This window comes from Taudactylus pleione, unplaced genomic scaffold, assembly GCF_031769625.1.
Source record: "Taudactylus pleione unplaced genomic scaffold, aTauple2 ptg001104l, whole genome shotgun sequence".
Taxonomy (NCBI): Eukaryota; Metazoa; Chordata; class Amphibia; order Anura; family Myobatrachidae; genus Taudactylus; species Taudactylus pleione.
Window position 1 is genome coordinate 260655 of NW_028285505.1, and position 22886 is coordinate 283540.

At 43.2% G+C, this 22886-nt stretch overlaps 1 protein-coding gene across 1 annotated transcript in view; it reads left to right on the forward strand.

Moving 5' to 3' along the window:
* The first annotated feature begins 1565 nt into the window (after nucleotides 1-1565).
* LOC148453730 (HEPACAM family member 2-like) overlaps nucleotides 1566-22886 on the forward strand; it is a 118112-nt gene continuing 96791 nt past the window's right edge. Inside the window, exons 1-2 of the mRNA XM_088461804.1 lie at nucleotides 1566-1623; nucleotides 7157-7558. Of these exons, the coding sequence (XP_088317930.1) occupies nucleotides 1566-1623; nucleotides 7157-7558 (460 nt within the window). The remainder of the gene's footprint in view (nucleotides 1624-7156; nucleotides 7559-22886) is intronic.

The following is a 22886-nucleotide window of genomic DNA, read 5'->3' on the forward strand; positions in this document are numbered from 1 at the left end:
GAGGGCGATGATGCTATGAGAGGACGATGATGCTATGAGATGGCGATGATGCTATGAGAGGGCGATGATGCTATGAGAGGAAGATGATGCTATGAGAGGGCGATGATGCTATGAGAGGGCAATGATGCTATGAGAGGACGATGATGCTATGACAGGGCGATGATGCAATGATAGGATGATGATGCTATGAGAGGACGATGATGCTATGAGCGGGCGATGATGCTATGAAGCAATGATGCACAGAGAGGGCGATGATGCTGTGAGTGGGCGATGATGCTATGAGAGGGCGATGATGCTATGAGAGGACGATGATGCTATGAGAGGGCGATGATGCTATGAGAAGATGATGATGCTATGAGCTGGCGATGATGCTAAGAGAGGGCGATGCTATGAGAGGGCGATGATGCTATGAGAGGACGATGATGCTATGAGAGGGCGATGATGCTGTGAGTGGGCGATGATGCTATGAGAGGGCGATGATGCTATGAGAGGACGATGATGCTATGAGAGGGCGATGATGCTATGAGAAGATGATGATGCTTTGAGAGGAAGATGATGCTATGAGCGGGCGATGATGCTATGAGAGGAAGATGATGCTATGAGCGGGCGATGATGCTATGAGAGGAAGATGATGCTATGAGAGGACGATGATGCTATGAGAGGGCGATGATGCTATGAGCGGGCGATGACGCTATGAGAGGAAGATGATGCTATGAGAGGACGATGATGCTATGAGAGGAAGATGATGCTATGAGAGGAAGATGATGCTATGAGAGGACAATGATGCTATGAGATGGCGATGATGCTATGAGAGGAAGATGATGCTATGAGAGGACGATGATGCTATGAGAGGACGATGATGCTATGAGAGGATGATGATGCTATGAGCTGGTGATGATGCTATGAGAGGGCGATGCTATGAGATGGCGATGATGCTAAGAGAGGGCGATGATGCTATGAGAGGAAGATGATGCTATGAGAGGACGATGATGCTATGAGAGGACGATGATGCTATGAGAGGATGATGATGCTATGAGCTGGCGATGATGCTATGAGAGGGCGATGCTATGAGAGGACGATGATGCTATGAGCTGGCGATGATGCTTTGAGAGGGCTATTCTATGAGAGGACAATGATGCTGTGAGAGGGCGATGCTAAGATAGGGCGATGATGCTATGAGTGGACAATGATGCTGTGATAGGGCGATGCCTGTGACATGTAGAATGACGTCCCGATTCTGGGTCTCTGGGTCATGCGCACTTGTGGACGCTGTCCTGTCCAGCTGCAGCAGCTTGCTCACTGTTTTACGCTAATGTGAGCATCTGCCCATCTATGCTGCAGACTCCCACTACATACGTGTGTGCGCACGGCGAGATGCATGTGCAGCCAGTGATTGCTTTCTGCTCACAATGCAGATATCAGCTAGCTCCATCAGCATTTGTACCAGCATCTGACTTATAATCAGACCCTGAGCGAGGTGTGAGAATGAGCTATGACTCATTTCCTTCCTGGTGTCACCCAGTGCTGACCCTCTGTCCCTCACCCGCACTCAGCACCTTGCAGACATGCTGTGTGGATTACAGCCCTCTCCTGCTCGTCTGCTCCTGAGCGCTCTTCTGATTGGTAAGTGCCATCCACAGAGACACACAGTATACCTGGTCCTGTGGGCAGCTCCTGTGGCTACATGGAAGGGTGGTCTCGCTGGCAAAGGCTGTGTTACAATCTGGCTACAAAACCTGAAATGTACAGATATGATAACAAGTCTCTGACAGGAAACATATAGCTGTAATAAGTTCCAATAGGCAGAATTGCGAGATGTAACTGGTGGCAGAAATAAATCTCATTGTACCACCAGGCAGCACACCATTTAGAGAAGCAGTCGGGTAGTCGGCGGTCGCAATGCCAACCGTTGGCTTCCTGACTGCTTAATCCCGGAAAGGTACAAATGACAGGCGTCGAATTCTCATTAGACCTACACCGGGAGCCCGACACCCGGCTTACCGATATATATATATTTTTTCTAAACTTTATTGTGTTCTGCTGGGAGAACACAGTGTCCGAGAAGCCACCAGAGCCAGAGGAGGGACCAGAGTGCCGAAGGAAGACGCCGAGGGACCTGCACACGCTGACACAGTTACGTGTTACCTGCTATTCACCACCTCACAGTGGCGGATAGTAACTCCATCAAATTCCGAAAATACATAATTTTTGGAATTTGATGATAAGCATAATTTACATATCCCCATACTAATGTACTAGTGTACCCATACTAATGTACTAATGTACCCATACTAATGTACTAATGTACCCATACTAATGTACTAGTGTACCCATACTAATGTACCCATACTAATGTACCCATACTAATGTACTAATGTACCCATACTAATGTACTAATGTACCCTTACTAATGTACTAATGTACCCATACTAATGTACTAATGTACTCATACTAATGTACCCATACTAATGTACTAATGTAACCATACTAATGTACCCTTACTAATGTACTAATGTACCCATACTAATGTACTAATGTACCCATACTAATGTACTAGTGTACCCATACTAATGTACCCATACTAATGTACCCATACTAATGTACTAATGTACCCATACTAATGTAATAATGTACCCATACTAATGTACTAGTGTACCCATACTAATGTACCCATACTAATGTACCCATACTAATGTACTAATGTACCCATACTAATGTACTAATGTACCCTTACTAATGTACTAATGTACCCATACTAATGTACTAATGTACTCATACTAATGTACCCATACTAATGTACTAATGTAACCATACTAATGTACCCTTACTAATGTACTAATGTACCCATACTAATGTACTAATGTACCCATACTAATGTACTAGTGTACCCATACTAATGTACCCATACTAATGTACCCATACTAATGTACTAATGTACCCATACTAATGTACTAGTGTACCCATACTAATGTACCCATACTAATGTACCCATACTAATGTACTAATGTACCCATACTAATGTACTAATGTACCCTTACTAATGTACTAATGTACCCATACTAATGTACTAATGTACTCATACTAATGTACCCATACTAAAGTACTAATGTAACCATACTAATGTACCCTTACTAATGTACCCATACTAATGTACTAATGTACTCATACTAATGTACCCATACTAATGTACTAATGTACCCATACTAATGTACCAATACTAATGTACTAATGTACCCATACTAATGTACTAGTGTACCCATACTAATGTACTAATGTACCCATACTAATGTACCCATACTAATGTACTAATGTACCCATACTAATGTACTAATGTACCCATACTAATGTACTAATGTACTAATGTACCCATACTAATGTACCCTTACTAATGTACTAATGTACCCATACTAATGTACTAATGTACTCATACTAATGTACCCATACTAATCTACTAATGTAAATGTACCCATACTAATGTACCCTTATTAATGTACTAATGTACCCATACTAATGTACTAATGTACTCATACTAATGTACCCATACTAATGTACTAATGTACCCATACTAATGTACCAATACTAATGTACTAATGTACCCATACTAATGTACTAATGTACCCATACTAATGTACCTATACTAATGTACTAATGTACCCATACTAATGTACTAATGTAACCATACTAATGTACAAATGTAACCATACTAATGTACCCATACTAATTATTTTAGTAGATTTCAGGCAGATCACATTTACCATTACAAGTATGGGAAATGTGATCTGCACACTAAAAATGTGTGAATTGAAGAAATTGGAGTTGTTATTCATGAGAATTACTCCAATTGCCCTTTAATACATTTATGTGATACTAAAATAATGTGATAAGTGTGTGAAAACACCCTCTTCACATTATTTTAGTAAAAATAATATTAATAAATATGTCCCCTATAATTAAACGCATATGAAGTCATACATGGATACAATGCTGATACATCCGTAGCCTGTAGTAAAATGGTAAAAGACACCTTGGCACAAATCTGACAGTAATAATATAAGTAATAATAATAATAATAATAACATTAATAATAATAATAACAACAACAATATAAATAAAAACAGCAATAATAATAACAATAACAGCAATAATAATAACAACAATAATTATAATAGCAATAATAATAATAATAATAATAATAGCTTTCATCACCTAAATTGATGACAACATATAAAAATTTGCATTAGCATTTCATAGTGAGAAAACATTTGTTTAAATGGGATCAGTATACACTGCGGTAGTTGTCAGGATATTGTACATTTGATGTAATATGGCAGCATGTGTGCTTCTAAAGTGGCATCTCTTATCGGATGTGTAGTTGGTAAATTAAGTCCGAAGATGAAGTCAAATCTCCCCTATGTCTTGTGTCCTTCAACAGCACTAGGGGTAAATTTACTAAGGAGTGAGTTTGGTCGAGTTTTTTAGTTTTTAAACTCACTTTGCTTCACCAAAACTCGGGTGAGTTTTTCCTTATCAAACTCGCAAATTTACTAAGAAGTGAGTTTAGCTGAAAGCGAGTTTTTCCATGGTGAAACAACGTGAGTTTTTTCTTCCAAATTGCGAGTTTAGAGGAGAGTTTAAGGAGAGTTTAGATGAGATTACTTACTGGAGATTGCAATGTTTTCTCTCTGCAAAACTCACACGAGCAAGCAGCCTGCACATATCAGTGAAATATGTGTAAGCTGCTTGTGTGTATTAATACCTGTAAAAAATGAGTTAAATAATTTTAAAAAATAGAATGACGTAGGGTCCCCCCCCTAAAGCTTAACCAGCCCCGGACTTGCCAGCCTGTCCTGGTACAAAGAACCAATACTCACCTTTTGTTCCACGATGTTCTCCGCAGTATTCCAAAGAGGGCCCCGGAGACACTGTAACAAGACGCTACAGTATATTGTTACAGTATCACTCGTTTTGTTCCCTGTAATTTTAGGTACCAGCACAGGCTGGCAAGTCTGGGGCTGGTTAAGCTTTTTGGGGGGGGAACCTCACATCATTTTTTATTTATAATTAACCCTACTTAAACAAGTTAAAATAAAAAAAAAAAGATTTGTGTATGTTTTCACCCAAACTCGCAGCTCAGGAGGTGAGTGTTAAAAACTTGTATTTCACAGTGAGTTTGCTACAATCTCACACGAGATTGGAAACTCAAATCTTAGTAAATTTGAGAATTTAATCTTTTTCATCTAAAGTACTTCCCATTTTGGCCGATGGTGAGTTTTTTCGAGTTTGCAAACTCACATGAGTTTAATAACAGTGAAAAAAGAAAACTCACTTCAAACTCGACCCTTAGTATATTTACCCCCTAGGAGTATATATTTAATAAAAGTCAATTTCAATCCATTTTAATCTAATTCAAATCAATCCAAACTGATCTAAATCGATGTTGTGTTTTTGGGCTAACACATTTACTAACATTTAAAAAACAAATAAAAAATTGTCTGTTACTAGATTTGTGATTTAGCCCCTGAAACATAACATTGATTTAGATCCGTTTGGATTGATTTGAAATAGATTAAAATTGATTGACATCGACCTTTATAAATTTACCCCTGAGTAACAACATAAGTGATTCACATAAATGAAAAACGGAATAAGGGATAACCACACATGCGCTTTTAACAAGGCCATGTATATATAAACACTTGTAATCAAACATATATACGTCCCTTGAAATAGATTTAGGTCCTCTCGTGGATCTTCTTTGTTTGTTTCACACGTGTGTTATGTCTCGTCACAATGTGTCAAGTAGGAAAACAAAGAAAGATACATATATACATATATATAATTATATATATATATATATATACATATACATATATATATAAATAAGTCAAAGTAAGACCCTTGGATTTTTGTTAATTTGCGGTGAGGTAATATATCGGATAGACACCATGTCTTTTTTGCGTAAAAAAGGTATCTATAATCTATCTTCACCAGATGTAGTGTTGTGACTAACCACAAGTTACAGTGCGGGGAATGGGTATGCGGCCGGCGGTTCGATTCCCGTCAGCGGCAGCCCGACAGGAGCAGAGTGCGACGCAGCGGAAGCCCGACAGCGCTGGAAATCCCGATCGTGGATAGGTAAGTATCCACTAACCTAACCCCCCTAACCCTCCTTAGGGGTGCCTAACCCTAACTTCCCCCCCAAGTGCCTAACCCTAATCCCCCCTCTAAGTGCCTAACCCTAACCACCCCCTTCCCCGCTGCCTAAACCTAAGTCCCCCGGGGGGATGCCTAACTCTAACCCTCCCTCCCCCTAGCCTAACCCTAACCCTCCTTGTGGGTGCCTAACCCTAAGTCCCCCCCGGGATCCCTAAACCTAACCCTCCCCCCCCGTGGCTGTCCGCTCGTGGTGCCTGGCATCACTACGATCGTGATGCCGGTCTCCCGGCATCGGGGAAATGCGGGCGTCTACATCTAGACGCCCGGCATTTCACCCTTGCCGGGATAAGACAGTCGGGAAGCCGGCTGCCGTTATATAGGCAGTCGGCTTCCCGATTGCTTCCCCAGTGGGGATGCAGTCAGGAAGCCGACGGTCTAAATCCTGACTGCCGGCTTTCCAACTGTCTAATCCTGCCATGGTACTAACAACAGGTGTCGAAATCCCGATGCCTGTCATTAGACCTACACCAGGAGCCCGACACCCAGTTTACCGATCGAAGGTAAGCCAGGAGCGGACAGCCGCGGGGGTGGGGGGTGGTTTAGGTTAGTGGCTCCTGGGGGGCACTTAGAGTTAGGCACCCCCCTGGGAGGTTAGGTTTAGTCTAAGGGAAGACAGGGTTAGGGTTAGGCACCCCCAGGAGGAGGTTATGGTTAGGCACCCCCCCTGGAGACTTAGGGTTAGGCTGAGGGGAAGGGGGGGTTAGGTTTAGGCACAGGGGGGGGTTAGGTTTAGGCACCCCTAAGGGAGGGTTAGGCTGTGGGGAAGGGGGGTTAGGTTTAGGCACAGGGGGGGTTAGGTTTAGGCACCCCTAAGTCGAGATTTGAACCGGCGGTAATACTTACTACACCCGTTACAGTGTACCTTTGCTCACAAAACTGTACTGATTACTGAGAGCTGTTCTGATAATCCCCATACGGTCACACTGCCATCTTATTCCAGGAGTCTCTTGGTCCCTCCTTATTACGGTCCCTCAGGAGTCCCTTTATGGGGTGGTTGGAGAATCCGTGCTTCTACCAGTCACCTACAGCATCCCTCAGCCTCCGACAACACTGCAGATCGTATGGAGCCACCAGTCGTCCATCATCCTGTATTCAGAGATGACTATGTGTCGCCATGAGACATCCACAACCCTTTCCCCACGGAATGTTTGCCACGAGTATAATATAGTGATGGAGAAGTACCAGCAAAGAGTCATGTATTACCCGGTGAACGCATCGCTCCTCCTCCACCATCTCCAGCTGAACGACAGCGGCCAGTACACGGTGACCTTTCGGGAGCTGGAGCAAAACCGGTCGCTAATGCTGGCTGTAAATGTCCGAGAGGCAGCTGACAGCCACCCAGGTATGATAGGTAGATCTTATACTTTATTCTATAGACATGATCAGACAACAAACCAATAATAAACCTTAGTTATAGACATATGAACACTACGGCCCAAATGTAGTAAAGCTGAGAGATGTATGAACGGTGCAATTACTGCCGTTTAGCCTACAGATATAGGGGGAGATTTAATAAAGCTTGGAGGGAGATAAAATTGGAGATAAATAGCGCCAACCAATAAGCTCCTGTCATTTTTCAAACACAGCCTGTAAAGTGACAGTTAGGAGCTGATTGATTGGTGATATTATCTCTCTCCAAGCTTTATTAAATCTCCCCCTTAAAGCGGCAAAATTGGGAAGCAGGGACGCCGAGAGGGAGTGGAGAATGGCTAGTACTTGCCCGGGCCAGTTGGAGGGACTTACGGGGGCCCTGCTCAGCAACTTCCCCCACTGCTCTGCCCGTTCCTGCTGGCCTCGTCTTTATACAGTGCAGCTGCAGCGGCACATCGGGTAGTGAGAGGGCGGAGCCTGCTGCTGTACAGGCGTGGCCAGTGGGAATGGGCGAAGTGGAGAAGTGTCACAGGTGGGGATGATTGCACAGATTGCCCCCCCCCGCCACCCGGTATCTGACCCCCTGTGGTGAGCACATAATTGTGTATAAACTTACATTTGGCCACACCTACCTGAGTAGGTCACGCCCCCTCCCAGAGAGAGATACAGAGACACTGTAATATCTATATTAAACTATTTATTTTAAAACACAAAACAAAATTATTTAAATTTAAGTAAATTAAGAACATGGGGCCTGATTGAGTACAGATCGCAACCACGATCGCAATCGCGATCCTCACACATACTTACACAGGGTATGACCTTACTAAGGAATTACTAACCTCATCACACGCAGTGAATACACAAGATTGAGAAACCATCAGTAACATGGAGTACCATCACAGCCTCACATACACTTACACAGGCTCTGACCTTACTCAGGAATTACTAACCTCATCACACACAGTGATTACACAAGACTGAGAATCCATCAGTAACATGGAGTACCATCGCATCCTCAAATACACTTACACAGACTCTGACCTTACTCAGGAATTACTAACCTCATCACACGCAGTGATTACACAAGACTGAGAGACCATCCGTAACATGGAGTACCATCACAGCCTCACACACACTTACACAGGCTCTGACCTTACTCAGGAATTACTAACCTCATCACACGCAGTGATTACACAAGACTGAGACACCATCAGTAACATGGAGTACCATCACAGCCTTACACACACTTACACAGGCTCTGACCTTACTCAGGAATTACTAACCTCATCATACGCAGTGATTACACAAGACTGAGAATCCATCAGTAACATGGAGTACCATCACAGCCTCACACACACTTACACAGGCTCTGACCTTACTCAGGAATAACTAACCTCATCACACACAGTGATTACACAAGACTGAGAAACCATCAGTAACATGGAGTACCATCACATCCTCACACACACTTACACAGGCTCTGACCTTACTCAGGAATTACTAACCTCATCACACACAGTGACTACACAAGACTGAGAGACCATCAATAACATGGAGTACCATCACAGACTCACACACATTTACAGATCTGACCTTACTCAGGAATTACTAACCTCATCACATGCAGTGATTACACAAGAATGAGATACCATAAGTAACATGAAGTACCATCACAGCCTCACACACACTTACACAGGCTCTGACCTTACACAGGAATTACTAACCACATCACACGCAGTGATTACACAAGACTGAGAGACCATCAGTAACATGGAGTACCATCACATCCTCACACTAAGGCTCTGACCTAACTCAGGAATTACTAACCTCATCACACACAGTGATTACACAAGACTGAGAGACCATCAGTAACATGGAGTACCATCACATCCTCACACACACTTACACAGGCTCTGTCCTTACTCAGGAATTACTAACCTCATCACACACAGTGATTACACAAGACTGAGAAACCATCAGTAACATGGAGTACCATCACAGCCTCATACACACTTACACAGGCTCTGACCTTACTCAGGAACTACTAACATCATCACACACAGTGACTACACAAGATTGAGATACCATCAGTAACATGGAGTACCATCACAGCCTCACACACACTTACACAGGCTCTGACCTTACTCAGGAATTACTAACCTCATCACACGCAGTGAATACATAAGACTGAGAAACCATCGGTAACATGGAGTACCATCACAACCACACACACACTTACACAGGCTCTGACCTTACCCAGGAATTACTAACATCATCACACACAGTGACTACACAAGACTGAGAGACCATCAGTAACATGGAGTACCATCACAGACTCACACACACTTACACAGGCTCTGACCTTACTCAGGAATTACTAACCTCATCACACGCAGTGAATACATAAGACTGAGAAACCATCGGTAACATGGAGTACCATCACAACCACACACACACTTACACAGGCTCTGACCTTACCCAGGAATTACTAACATCATCACACACAGTGACTACACAAGACTGAGAGACCATCAGTAACATGGAGTACCATCACATCCTCACACTAAGGCTCTGACCTAACTCAGGAATTACTAGCCTCATCACACACAGTGATTACACAAGACTGAGAGACCATCAGTAACATGGAGTACCATCACATCCTCACACACACTTGCACAGGCTCTGTCCTTACTCAGGAATTACTAACCTCATCACACACAGTGATTACACAAGACTGAGAAACCATCAGTAACATGGAGTACCATCACAGCCTCATACACACTTACACAGGCTCTGACCTTACTCAGGAACTACTAACATCATCACACACAGTGACTACACAAGACAGAGATACCATCAGCAACATGGAGTACCATCACAACCTCACACACACTTACACAGGCTCTGACCTTACTCAGGAATTACTAACATCATCACACACAGTGACTATACAAGACTGAGAGACCATCAGTAACATGGAGTACCATCACAGACTCACACACACTTACAGATCTGACTTACTCAGGAATTACTAACCTCATCACATGCAGTGATTACACAAGAATGAGATACCATAAGTAACATGGAGTACCATCACAGCCTCACACACACTTACACAGGCTCTAACCTTACTCAGGAATTACTAACCTCATCACACACAGTGACAACACAAGACTGAGAGACCATCAGTAACTTGGAGTACCATCACAGCCTCACACACACTTACACAGGCTCTGACCTTACTCAGGAATTACTAACCTTATCACACGCAGTGATTACACAAGACTGAGACACCATCAGTAACATGGAGTACCATCACATCCTCACGCACACTTACACAGGCTCTGACCTTACTCAAGAATTACTAACCTCATCACACACAGTGATTACACAAGACTGAGAGACCATCAGTAACATGGAGTACCATCACAGCCTCACACACATTTACACAGGCTCTGACCTTACTCAGGAATTACTAACCACATCACACGCAGTGATTACACAAGACTGAGAGACCATCAGTAACATGGAGTACCATCACATCCTCACACTAAGGCTCTGACCTTACTCAGGAATTACTAACCTCATCACACACAGTGATTACACAAGACTGAGAGATCATCAGTAACATGGAGTACCATCACATCCTCACACACAATTACACAGGCTCTGTCCTTACTCAGGAATTACTAACCTCATCACACACAGTGATTACACAAGACTGAGAAACCATCAGTAACATGGAGTACCATCACAGCCTCATACACACTTACACAGGCTCTGACATTACTCAGGAACTACTAACATCATCACACACAGTGACTACACAAGACTGAGATACCATCAGTAATATAGAGTACCATCACAGCCTCACACACACTTCCACAGGCTCTGACCTTACTCAGGAATTAATAACATCATCACACACAGTGATTACACAAGACTGAGAGACCATCAGTAACATGGAGTACCATCACATCCTCACACATACTTACACAGGGTATGACCTTACTCAGGAATTACTAACCTCATCACACGCAGTGAATACACAAGATTGAGAAACCATCAGTAACATGGAGTACCATCACAGCCTCACATACACTTACACAGGCTCTGACCTTACTCAGGAATTACTAACCTCATCACACACAGTGATTACACAAGACTGAGAATCCATCAGTAACATGGAGTACCATCGCATCCTCACACACACTTACACAGACTCTGACCTTACTCAGGAATTACTAACCTCATCACACACAGTGATTACACAAGACTGAGAGACCATCCGTAACATGGAGTACCATCACAGCCTCACACACACTTACACAGGCTCTGACCTTACTCAGGAATTACTAACCTCATCACACACAGTGATTACACAAAACTGAGACACCATCAGTAACATGGAGTACCATCACAGACTCACACACACTTACAGATCAGACCTTATTCAGGAATTAATAACCTCATCACATGCAGTGATTACACAAGAATGAGATACCATAAGTAACATGAAGTACCATCACAGCCTCACACACACTTACACAGGCTCTGACCTTACTCAGGAATTACTAACCACATCACACGCAGTGATTACACAAGACTGAGAGACCATCAGTAACATGGAGTACCATCACATCCTCACACTAAGGCTCTGACCTTACTCAGGAATTACTAACCTCATCACACACAGTGATTACACAAGACTGAGAGACCATCAGTAACATGGATTACCATCACGTCCTCACACACACTTACACAGGCTCTGTCCTTACTCAGGAATTACTAACCTCATCACACACAGTGATTACACAAGACTGAGAAACCATCAGTAACATGGAGTACCATCACAGCCTCATACACACTTACACAGGCTCTGACCTTACTCAGGAACTACAAACATCATCACACACAGTGACTACACAAGACTGAGATACCATCAGTAACATGGAGTACCATCACAGCCTTACACACACTTACACAGGCTCTGACCTTACTCAGGAATTACTAACCTCATCACACGCAGTGAATACATAAGACTGAGAAACCATCAGTAACATGGAGTACCATCACAACCTCACACACAATTACACAGGCTCTGACCTTACTCAGGAATTACTAACATCATCACATACAGTGACTACACAAGACTGAGAGACCATCAGTAACATGGAGTACCATCACAGACTCACACACACTTACAGATCTGACCTTACTCAGGAATTACTAAACTCATCACATGCAGTGATTACACAAGAATGAGATACCATAAGTAACATGGAGTACCATCACAGCCTCACACATACTTACACAGGCTCTAACCTTACTCAGGAATTACTAGCCTCATCACACACAGTGACAACACAAGACTGAGAGACCATCAGTAACATGGAGTACCATCACAGCCTCACACACACTTACACAGGCTCTGACCTTACTCAGGAATTACTAACCTTATCACACGCAGTGATTACACAAGACTGAGACACCATCAGTAACATGGAGTACCATCACATCCTCACACTAAGGCTCTGTCCTTACTCAGGAATTACTAACCTCATCACACACAGTGATTACACAAGACTGAGAAACCATCAGTATCATGGAGTACCATCACAGCCTCATACACACTTACACAGGCTCTGACCTTACTCAGGAATTACTAACCTCATCACACGCAGTGACTACACAAGACTGAGATACCATCAGTAACATGGAGTACCATCACAGACTCACACACACTTACAGATCTGACCTTACTCAGGAATTACTAACCTCATCACATGCAGTGATTACACAAGAATGAGATACCATAAGTAACATGGAGTACCATCACAGCCTCACACACACTTACACAGGCTCTAACCTTACTCAGGAATTACTAACCTCATCACACATAGTGACAACACAAGACTGAGAGACCATCAGTAACATGGAGTACCATCACAGCCTCACACACACATACACAGGCTTTGACCTTACTCAGGAATTACTAACCTTATCACACGCAGTGATTACACAAGACTGAGACACCATCAGTAACAGGGAGTACCATCACATCCTCACACACACTTACACAGGCTCTGACCTTACTCAAGAATTACTAACCTCATCACACACAGTGATTAGACAAGACTGAGAGACCATCAGTAACATGGAGTACCATCACAGCCTCACACACACTTACACAGGCTCTGACCTTACTCAGGAATTACTAACCACATCACACGCAGTGATTTCACAAGACTGAGAGACCATCAGTAACATGGAGTACCATCACATCCTCACACTAAGGCTCTGACCTTACTCAGGAATTACTAACCTCATCACACACAGTGATTACACAAGACTGAGAGATCATCAGTAACATGGAGTACCATCACATCCTCACACACACTTACACAGGCTCTGTCCTTTCTCAGGAATTACTAACCTCATCACACACAGTGATTACACAAGACTGAGAAACCATCAGTAACATGGAGTACCATCACAGCCTCATACACACTTACACAGGCTCTGACCTTACTCAGGAACTACAAACATCATCACACACAGTGACTACACAAGACTGAGATACCATCAGTAACATGGAGTACCATCACAGCCTTACACACACTTACAGACCTGACCTTACTCAGGAATTACTAACCTCATCACATGCAGTGATTACACAAGAATGAGATACCATAAGTAACATGGAGTACCATCACAGCCTCACACACACTTACACAGGCTCTAACCTTACTCAAGAATTACTAACCTCATCACACACAGTGACAACACAAGACTGAGAGACCATCAGTAACATGGAGTACCATCACAGCCTCACACACACTTACACAGGCTCTGACCTTACTCAGGAATTACTAACCTTATCACACGCAGTGATTACACAAGACTGAGACACCATCAGTAACATGGAGTACCATCACATCCTCACACACACTTACACAGGCTCTGACCTTACTCAAGAATTACTAACCTCATCACACACAGTGATTACACAAGACTGAGAGACCATCAGTAACATGGAGTACCATCACAGCCTCACACACACTTACACAGGCTCTGACCTTACTCAGGAATTACTAACCACATCACACGCAGTGATTACACAAGACTGAGAGACCATCAGTAACATGGAGTACCATCACATCCTCACACTAAGGCTCTGACCTTACTCAGGAATTACTAACCTCATCACACACAGTGACTACACAAGACTGAGAGATCATCAGTAACATGGAGTACCATCACATCCTCACACACACTTACACAGGCTCTGTCCTTACTCAGGAATTACTAACCTCATCACACACAGTGATTACACAAGACTGAGAAACCATCAGTAACATGGAGTACCATCACAGCCTCATACACACTTACACAGGCTCTGACATTACTCAGGAACTACTAACATCATCACACACAGTGACTACACAAGACTGAGATACCATCAGTAATATAGAGTACCATCACAGCCTCACACACACTTCCACAGGCTCTGACCTTACTCAGGAATTAATAACATCATCACACGCAGTGAATACACAAGATTGAGAAACCATCAGTAACTTGGAGTACCATCACAGCCTCACATACACTTACACAGGCTCTGACCTTACTCAGGAATTACTAACCTCATCACACACAGTGATTACACAAGACTGAGAAACCATCAGTAACATGGAGTACCATCGCATCCTCACACACACTTACACAGACTCTGACCTTACTCAGGAATTACTAACCTCATCACACACAGTGATTACACAAGACTGAGAGACCATCCGTAACATGGAGTACCATCACAGCCTCACACACACTTACACAGGCTCTGACCTTACTCAGGAATTACTAACCTCATCACACGCAGTGATTACACAAGACTGAGACACCATCAGTAACATGGAGTACCATCACAGACTCACACACACTTACAGATCTGACCTTATTCAGGAATTAATAACCTCATCACATGCAGTGATTACACAAGAATGAGATACCATAAGTAACATGAAGTACCATCACAGCCTCACACACACTTACACAGGCTCTAACCTGAATTACTAACCTCATCACACACAGTGACAACACAAGACTGAGAGACCATCAGTAACATGGAGTACCATCACAGCCTCTCACACACTTACACAGGCTCTGACCTTACTCAGGAATTACTAACCTTATCACACGCAGTGATTACACAAGACTGAGACACCATCAGTAACATGGAGTACCATCACATCCTCACACACACTTACACAGGCTCTGACATTACTCAAGAATTACTAACCTCATCACACACAGTGATTACACAAGACTGAGAGACCATCAGTAACATGGAGTACCATCACATCCTCACACACACTTACACAGGCTCTGACCTTACTCAGTAATTACTAACCTCATCACACACAGTGATTACACAAGACTGAGAGCATCAGTAACATGGAGTACCATCACATCCTCACACACACTAACACAGACTCTGACCTTACTCAGGAATTACTAACCTCATCACACACAGTGATTACACAGGACTGAGATACCATCAGTAACATGGAGTACCATCACAGCCTCACACACACTTACACAGGCTCTGACCTTACTCAGGAATTACTAACCTCATCACACACAGTGACTACACAAGACTGAGATACCATCAGTAACATCGAGTACCATCACATCCTCACACACACTTACACAGGCTCTGACCTTACTCAGGAATTACTAACCTCATCACACACAGTGATTACACAAGACTGAGAGACCATCAGTAGCATGGAGTACCATCACATCCTCACACACACTTACACATGCTCTGACCTTACTCAGGAATTACTAACCTCATCACACACAGTGATTACACAAGACAGAGATACCATCAGTAACATGGAGTGCCATCACATCCTCACACACACTTACACAGGCACTGACCTTACTCAGGAATTACTAACCTCATCACACACAGTGATTACACAAGACTGAGAAACCATCAGTAACATGGAGTACCATCACATCCTCACACACACTTACACAGGCTCTGACCTTACTCAGGAATTACTAACCTCATCACACACAGTGATTACACAAGACTGAGAGACCATCAGTAACATGGAGTACCATCACATCCTCACACACACTTACACATGCTCTGACCTTACTCAGGAATTTCTAACCTCATCACACACAGTGATTACACAAGACTGAGATACCATCAGTAACATGGAGTACCATCACAGCCTCATACACACTTACACAGGCTCTGACCTTACTCAGGAATTACTAACCTCATCACACGCAGTGACTACACAAGACTGAGATACCATCAGTAACATGGAGTACCATCACAACCTCACACACACTTACACAGGCTCTAACCTTACTCAGGAATTACTAACATCATCACACACAGTGACTACACAAGACTGAGAAACCATCAGTAACATGGAGTACCATCACAGACTCACACACACTTACAGATCTGACCTTACTCAGGAATTACTAACCTCATCACATGCAGTGATTACACAAGAATGAGATACCATAAGTAACATGGAGTACCATCACAGCCTCACACACACTTACACAGGCTCTAACCTTACTCAGGAATTACGAACCTCATCACACACAGTGACAACACAAGACTGAGAGACCATCAGTAACATGGAGTACCATCACAGCCTCACACACACATACACAGGCTTTGACCTTACTCAGGAATTACTAACCTTATCACACGCAGTGATTACACAAGACTGAGAAACCATCAGTAACATGGAGTACCATCACAGCCTCACACACACTTACACAGGCTCTGACCTTACTCAGGAATTACAAACCACATCACACGCAGTGATTTCACAAGACTGAGAGACCATCAGTAACATGGAGTACCATCACATCCTCACACTAAGGCTCTGACCTTACTCAGGAATTACTAACCTCATCACACACAGTGATTACACAAGACTGAGAGATCATCAGTAACATGGAGTACCATCACATCCTCACACACACTTACACAGGCTCTGTCCTTTCTCAGGAATTACTAACCTCATCACACACAGTGATTACACAAGACTGAGAAACCATCAGTAACATGGAGTACCATCACAGCCTCATACACACTTACACAGGCTCTGACCTTACTCAGGAACTACTAACATCATCACACACAGTGACTACACAAGACTGAGATACCATCAGTAACATGGAGTACCATCACAACCTCACACACACTTACACAGGCTCTGACCTTACTCAGGAATTACTAACATTATCACACACAGTGACTACACAAGACTGATAGACCATCAGTAACATGGAGTACCATCACAGACTCACACACACTTACAGACCTGACCTTACTCAGGAATTACTAACCTCATCACATGCAGTGATTACACAAGAATGAGATACCATAAGTAACATGGAGTATCATCACAGCCTCACACACACTTACACAGGCTCTAACCTTACTCAGGAATTACTAACCTCATCACACACAGTGACAACACAAGACTGAGAGACCATCAGTAACATGGAGTACCATCACAGCCTCACACACACTTACACAGGCTCTGACCTTACTCAGGAATTACTAACCTTATCACACGCAGTGATTACACAAGACTGAGACACCATCAGTAACATGGAGTACCATCAAATCCTCACACACACTTACACAGGCTCTGACCTTACTCAAGAATTACTAACCTCATCACACACAGTGACTACACAAGACTGAGAGACCATCAGTAACATGGAGTACCATCACAGCCTCACACACACTTACACAGGCTCTGACCTTACTCAGGAATTACTAACCACATCACACGCAGTGATTACACAAGACTGAGAGACCATCAGTAACATGGAGTACCATCACATCCTCACACTAAGGCTCTGACCTTACTCAGGAATTACTAACCTCATCACACACAGTGATTACACAAGACTGAGAGATCATCAGTAACATGGAGTACCATCACATCCTCACACACACTTACACAGGCTCTGTCCTTACTCAGGAATTACTAACCTCATCACACACAGTGATTACACAAGACTGAGAAACCATCAGTAACATGGAGTACCATCACAGCCTCATACACACTTACACAGGCTCTGACATTACTCAGGAACTACTAACATCATCACACACAGTGACTACACAAGACTGAGATACCATCAGTAATATAGAGTACCATCACAGCCTCACACACACTTCCACAGACTCTGACCTTACTCAGGAATTAATAACATCATCACACGCAGTGAATACACAAGATTGAGAAACCATCAGTAACATGGAGTACCATCACAGCCTCACATACACTTACACAGGCTCTGACCTTACTCAGGAATTACTAACCTCATCACACACAGTGATTACACAAGACTGAGAATCCATCAGTAACATGGAGTACCATCGCATCCTCACACACACTTACACAGACTCTGACCTTACTCAGGAATTACTAACCTCATCACACACAGTGATTACACAAGACTGAGAGACCATCCGTAACATGGAGTACCATCACAGCCTCACACACACTTACACAGGCTCTGACCTTACTCAGGAATTACTAACCTCATCACACGCAGTGATTACACAAGACTGAGACACCATCAGTAACATGGAGTACCATCACAGACTCACACACACTTACAGATCTGACCTTATTCAGGAATTAATAACCTCATCACATGCAGTGATTACACAAGAATGAGATACCATAAGTAACATGTAGTACCATCACAGCCTCACACACACTTACACAGGCTCTGACCTTACTCAGGAATTACTAACCACATCACACGCAGTGATTACACAAGACTGAGAGACCATCAGTAACATGGAGTACCATCACATCCTCACACTAAGGCTCTGACCTTACTCAGGAATTACTAACCTCATCACACACAGTGATTACACAAGACTGAGAGACCATCAGTAACATGGAGTACCATCACGTCCTCACACACACTTACACAGGCTCTGTCCTTACTCAGGAATTACTAACCTCATCACACACAGTGATTACACAAGACTGAAAAACCATCAGTAACATGGAGTACCATCACAGCCTCATACACACTTACACAGGCTCTGACCTTACTCAGGAACTACTAACATCATCACACACAGTGACTACACAAGACTGAGATACCATCAGTAACATGGAGTACCATCACAGCCTTACACACACTTACACAGGCTCTGACCTTACTCAGGAATTAGTAACCTCATCACACGCAGTGAATACATAAGACTGAGAAACCATCGGTAACATGGAGTACCATCACAACCTCACACACAATTACACAGGCTCTGACCTTACTCAGGAATTACTAACATCATCACATACAGTGACTACACAAGACTGAGAGACCATCAGTAACATGGAGTACCATCACAGACTCACACACACTTACAGATCTGACCTTACTCAGGAATTACTAACCTCATCACATGCAGTGATTACACAAGAATGAGATACCATAAGTAACATGGAGTACCATCACAGCCTCACACATACTTACACAGGCTCTAACCTTACTCAGGAATTACTAACCTCATCACACGCAGTGATTACACAAGACTGAGACACCATCAGTAACATGGAGTACCATCACAGCCTTACACACACTTACACAGGCTCTGACCTTACTCAGGAATTACTAACCTCATCATACGCAGTGATTACACAAGACTGAGAATCCATCAGTAACATGGAGTACCATCACAGCCTCACACACACTTACACAGGCTCTGACCTTACTCAGGAATAACTAACCTCATCACACACAGTGATTACACAAGACTGAGAAACCATCAGTAACATGGAGTACCATCACATCCTCACACACACTTACACAGGCTCTGACCTTACTCAGGAATTACTAACCTCATCACACACAGTGACTACACAAGACTGAGAGACCATCAATAACATGGAGTACCATCACAGACTCACACACATTTACAGATCTGACCTTACTCAGGAATTACTAACCTCATCACATGCAGTGATTACACAAGAATGAGATACCATAAGTAACATGAAGTACCATCACAGCCTCACACACACTTACACAGGCTCTGACCTTACACAGGAATTACTAACCACATCACACGCAGTGATTACACAAGACTGAGAGACCATCAGTAACATGGAGTACCATCACATCCTCACACTAAGGCTCTGACCTAACTCAGGAATTACTAACCTCATCACACACAGTGATTACACAAGACTGAGAGACCATCAGTAACATGGAGTACCATCACATCCTCACACACACTTACACAGGCTCTGTCCTTACTCAGGAATTACTAACCTCATCACACACAGTGATTACACAAGACTGAGAAACCATCAGTAACATGGAGTACCATCACAGCCTCATACACACTTACACAGGCTCTGACCTTACTCAGGAACTACTAACATCATCACACACAGTGACTACACAAGATTGAGATACCATCAGTAACATGGAGTACCATCACAGCCTCACACACACTTACACAGGCTCTGACCTTACTCAGGAATTACTAACCTCATCACACGCAGTGAATACATAAGACTGAGAAACCATCGGTAACATGGAGTACCATCACAACCACACACACACTTACACAGGCTCTGACCTTACCCAGGAATTACTAACATCATCACACACAGTGACTACACAAGACTGAGAGACCATCAGTAACATGGAGTACCATCACAGACTCACACACACTTACACAGGCTCTGACCTTACTCAGGAATTACTAACCTCATCACACGCAGTGAATACATAAGACTGAGAAACCATCGGTAACATGGAGTACCATCACAACCACACACACACTTACACAGGCTCTGACCTTACCCAGGAATTACTAACATCATCACACACAGTGACTACACAAGACTGAGAGACCATCAGTAACATGGAGTACCATCACATCCTCACACTAAGGCTCTGACCTAACTCAGGAATTACTAACCTCATCACACACAGTGATTACACAAGACTGAGAGACCATCAGTAACATGGAGTACCATCACATCCTCACACACACTTGCACAGGCTCTGTCCTTACTCAGGAATTACTAACCTCATCACACACAGTGATTACACAAGACTGAGAAACCATCAGTAACATGGAGTACCATCACAGCCTCATACACACTTACACAGGCTCTGACCTTACTCAGGAACTACTAACATCATCACACACAGTGACTACACAAGACTGAGATACCATCAGCAACATGGAGTACCATCACAACCTCACACACACTTACACAGGCTCTGAACCTTACTCAGGAATTACTAACATCATCACACACAGTGACTACACAAGACTGAGAGACCATCAGTAACATGGAGTACCATCACAGACTCACACACACTTACAGATCTGACTTACTCAGGAATTACTAACCTCATCACATGCAGTGATTACACAAGAATGAGATACCATAAGTAACATGGAGTACCATCACAGCCTCACACACACTTACACAGGCTCTAACCTTACTCAGGAATTACTAACCTCATCACACACAGTGACAACACAAGACTGAGAGACCATCAGTAACTTGGAGTACCATCACAGCCTCACACACACTTACACAGGCTCTGACCTTACTCAGGAATTACTAACCTTATCACACGCAGTGATTACACAAGACTGAGACACCATCAGTAACATGGAGTACCATCACATCCTCACGCACACTTACACAGGCTCTGACCTTACTCAAGAATTACTAACCTCATCACACACAGTGATTACACAAGACTGAGAGACCATCAGTAACATGGAGTACCATCACAGCCTCACACACATTTACACAGGCTCTGACCTTACTCAGGAATTACTAACCACATCACACGCAGTGATCACACAAGACTGAGAGACCATCAGTAACATGGAGTACCATCACATCCTCACACTAAGGCTCTGACCTTACTCAGGAATTACTAACCTCATCACACACAGTGATTACACAAGACTGAGAGATCATCAGTAACATGGAGTACCATCACATCCTCACACACACTTACACAGGCTCTGTCCTTACTCAGGAATTACTAACCTCATCACACACAGTGATTACACAAGACTGAGAAACCATCAGTAACATGGAGTACCATCACAGCCTCATACACACTTACACAGGCTCTGACATTACTCAGGAACTACTAACATCATCACACACAGTGACTACACAAGACTGAGATACCATCAGTAATATAGAGTACCATCACAGCCTCAC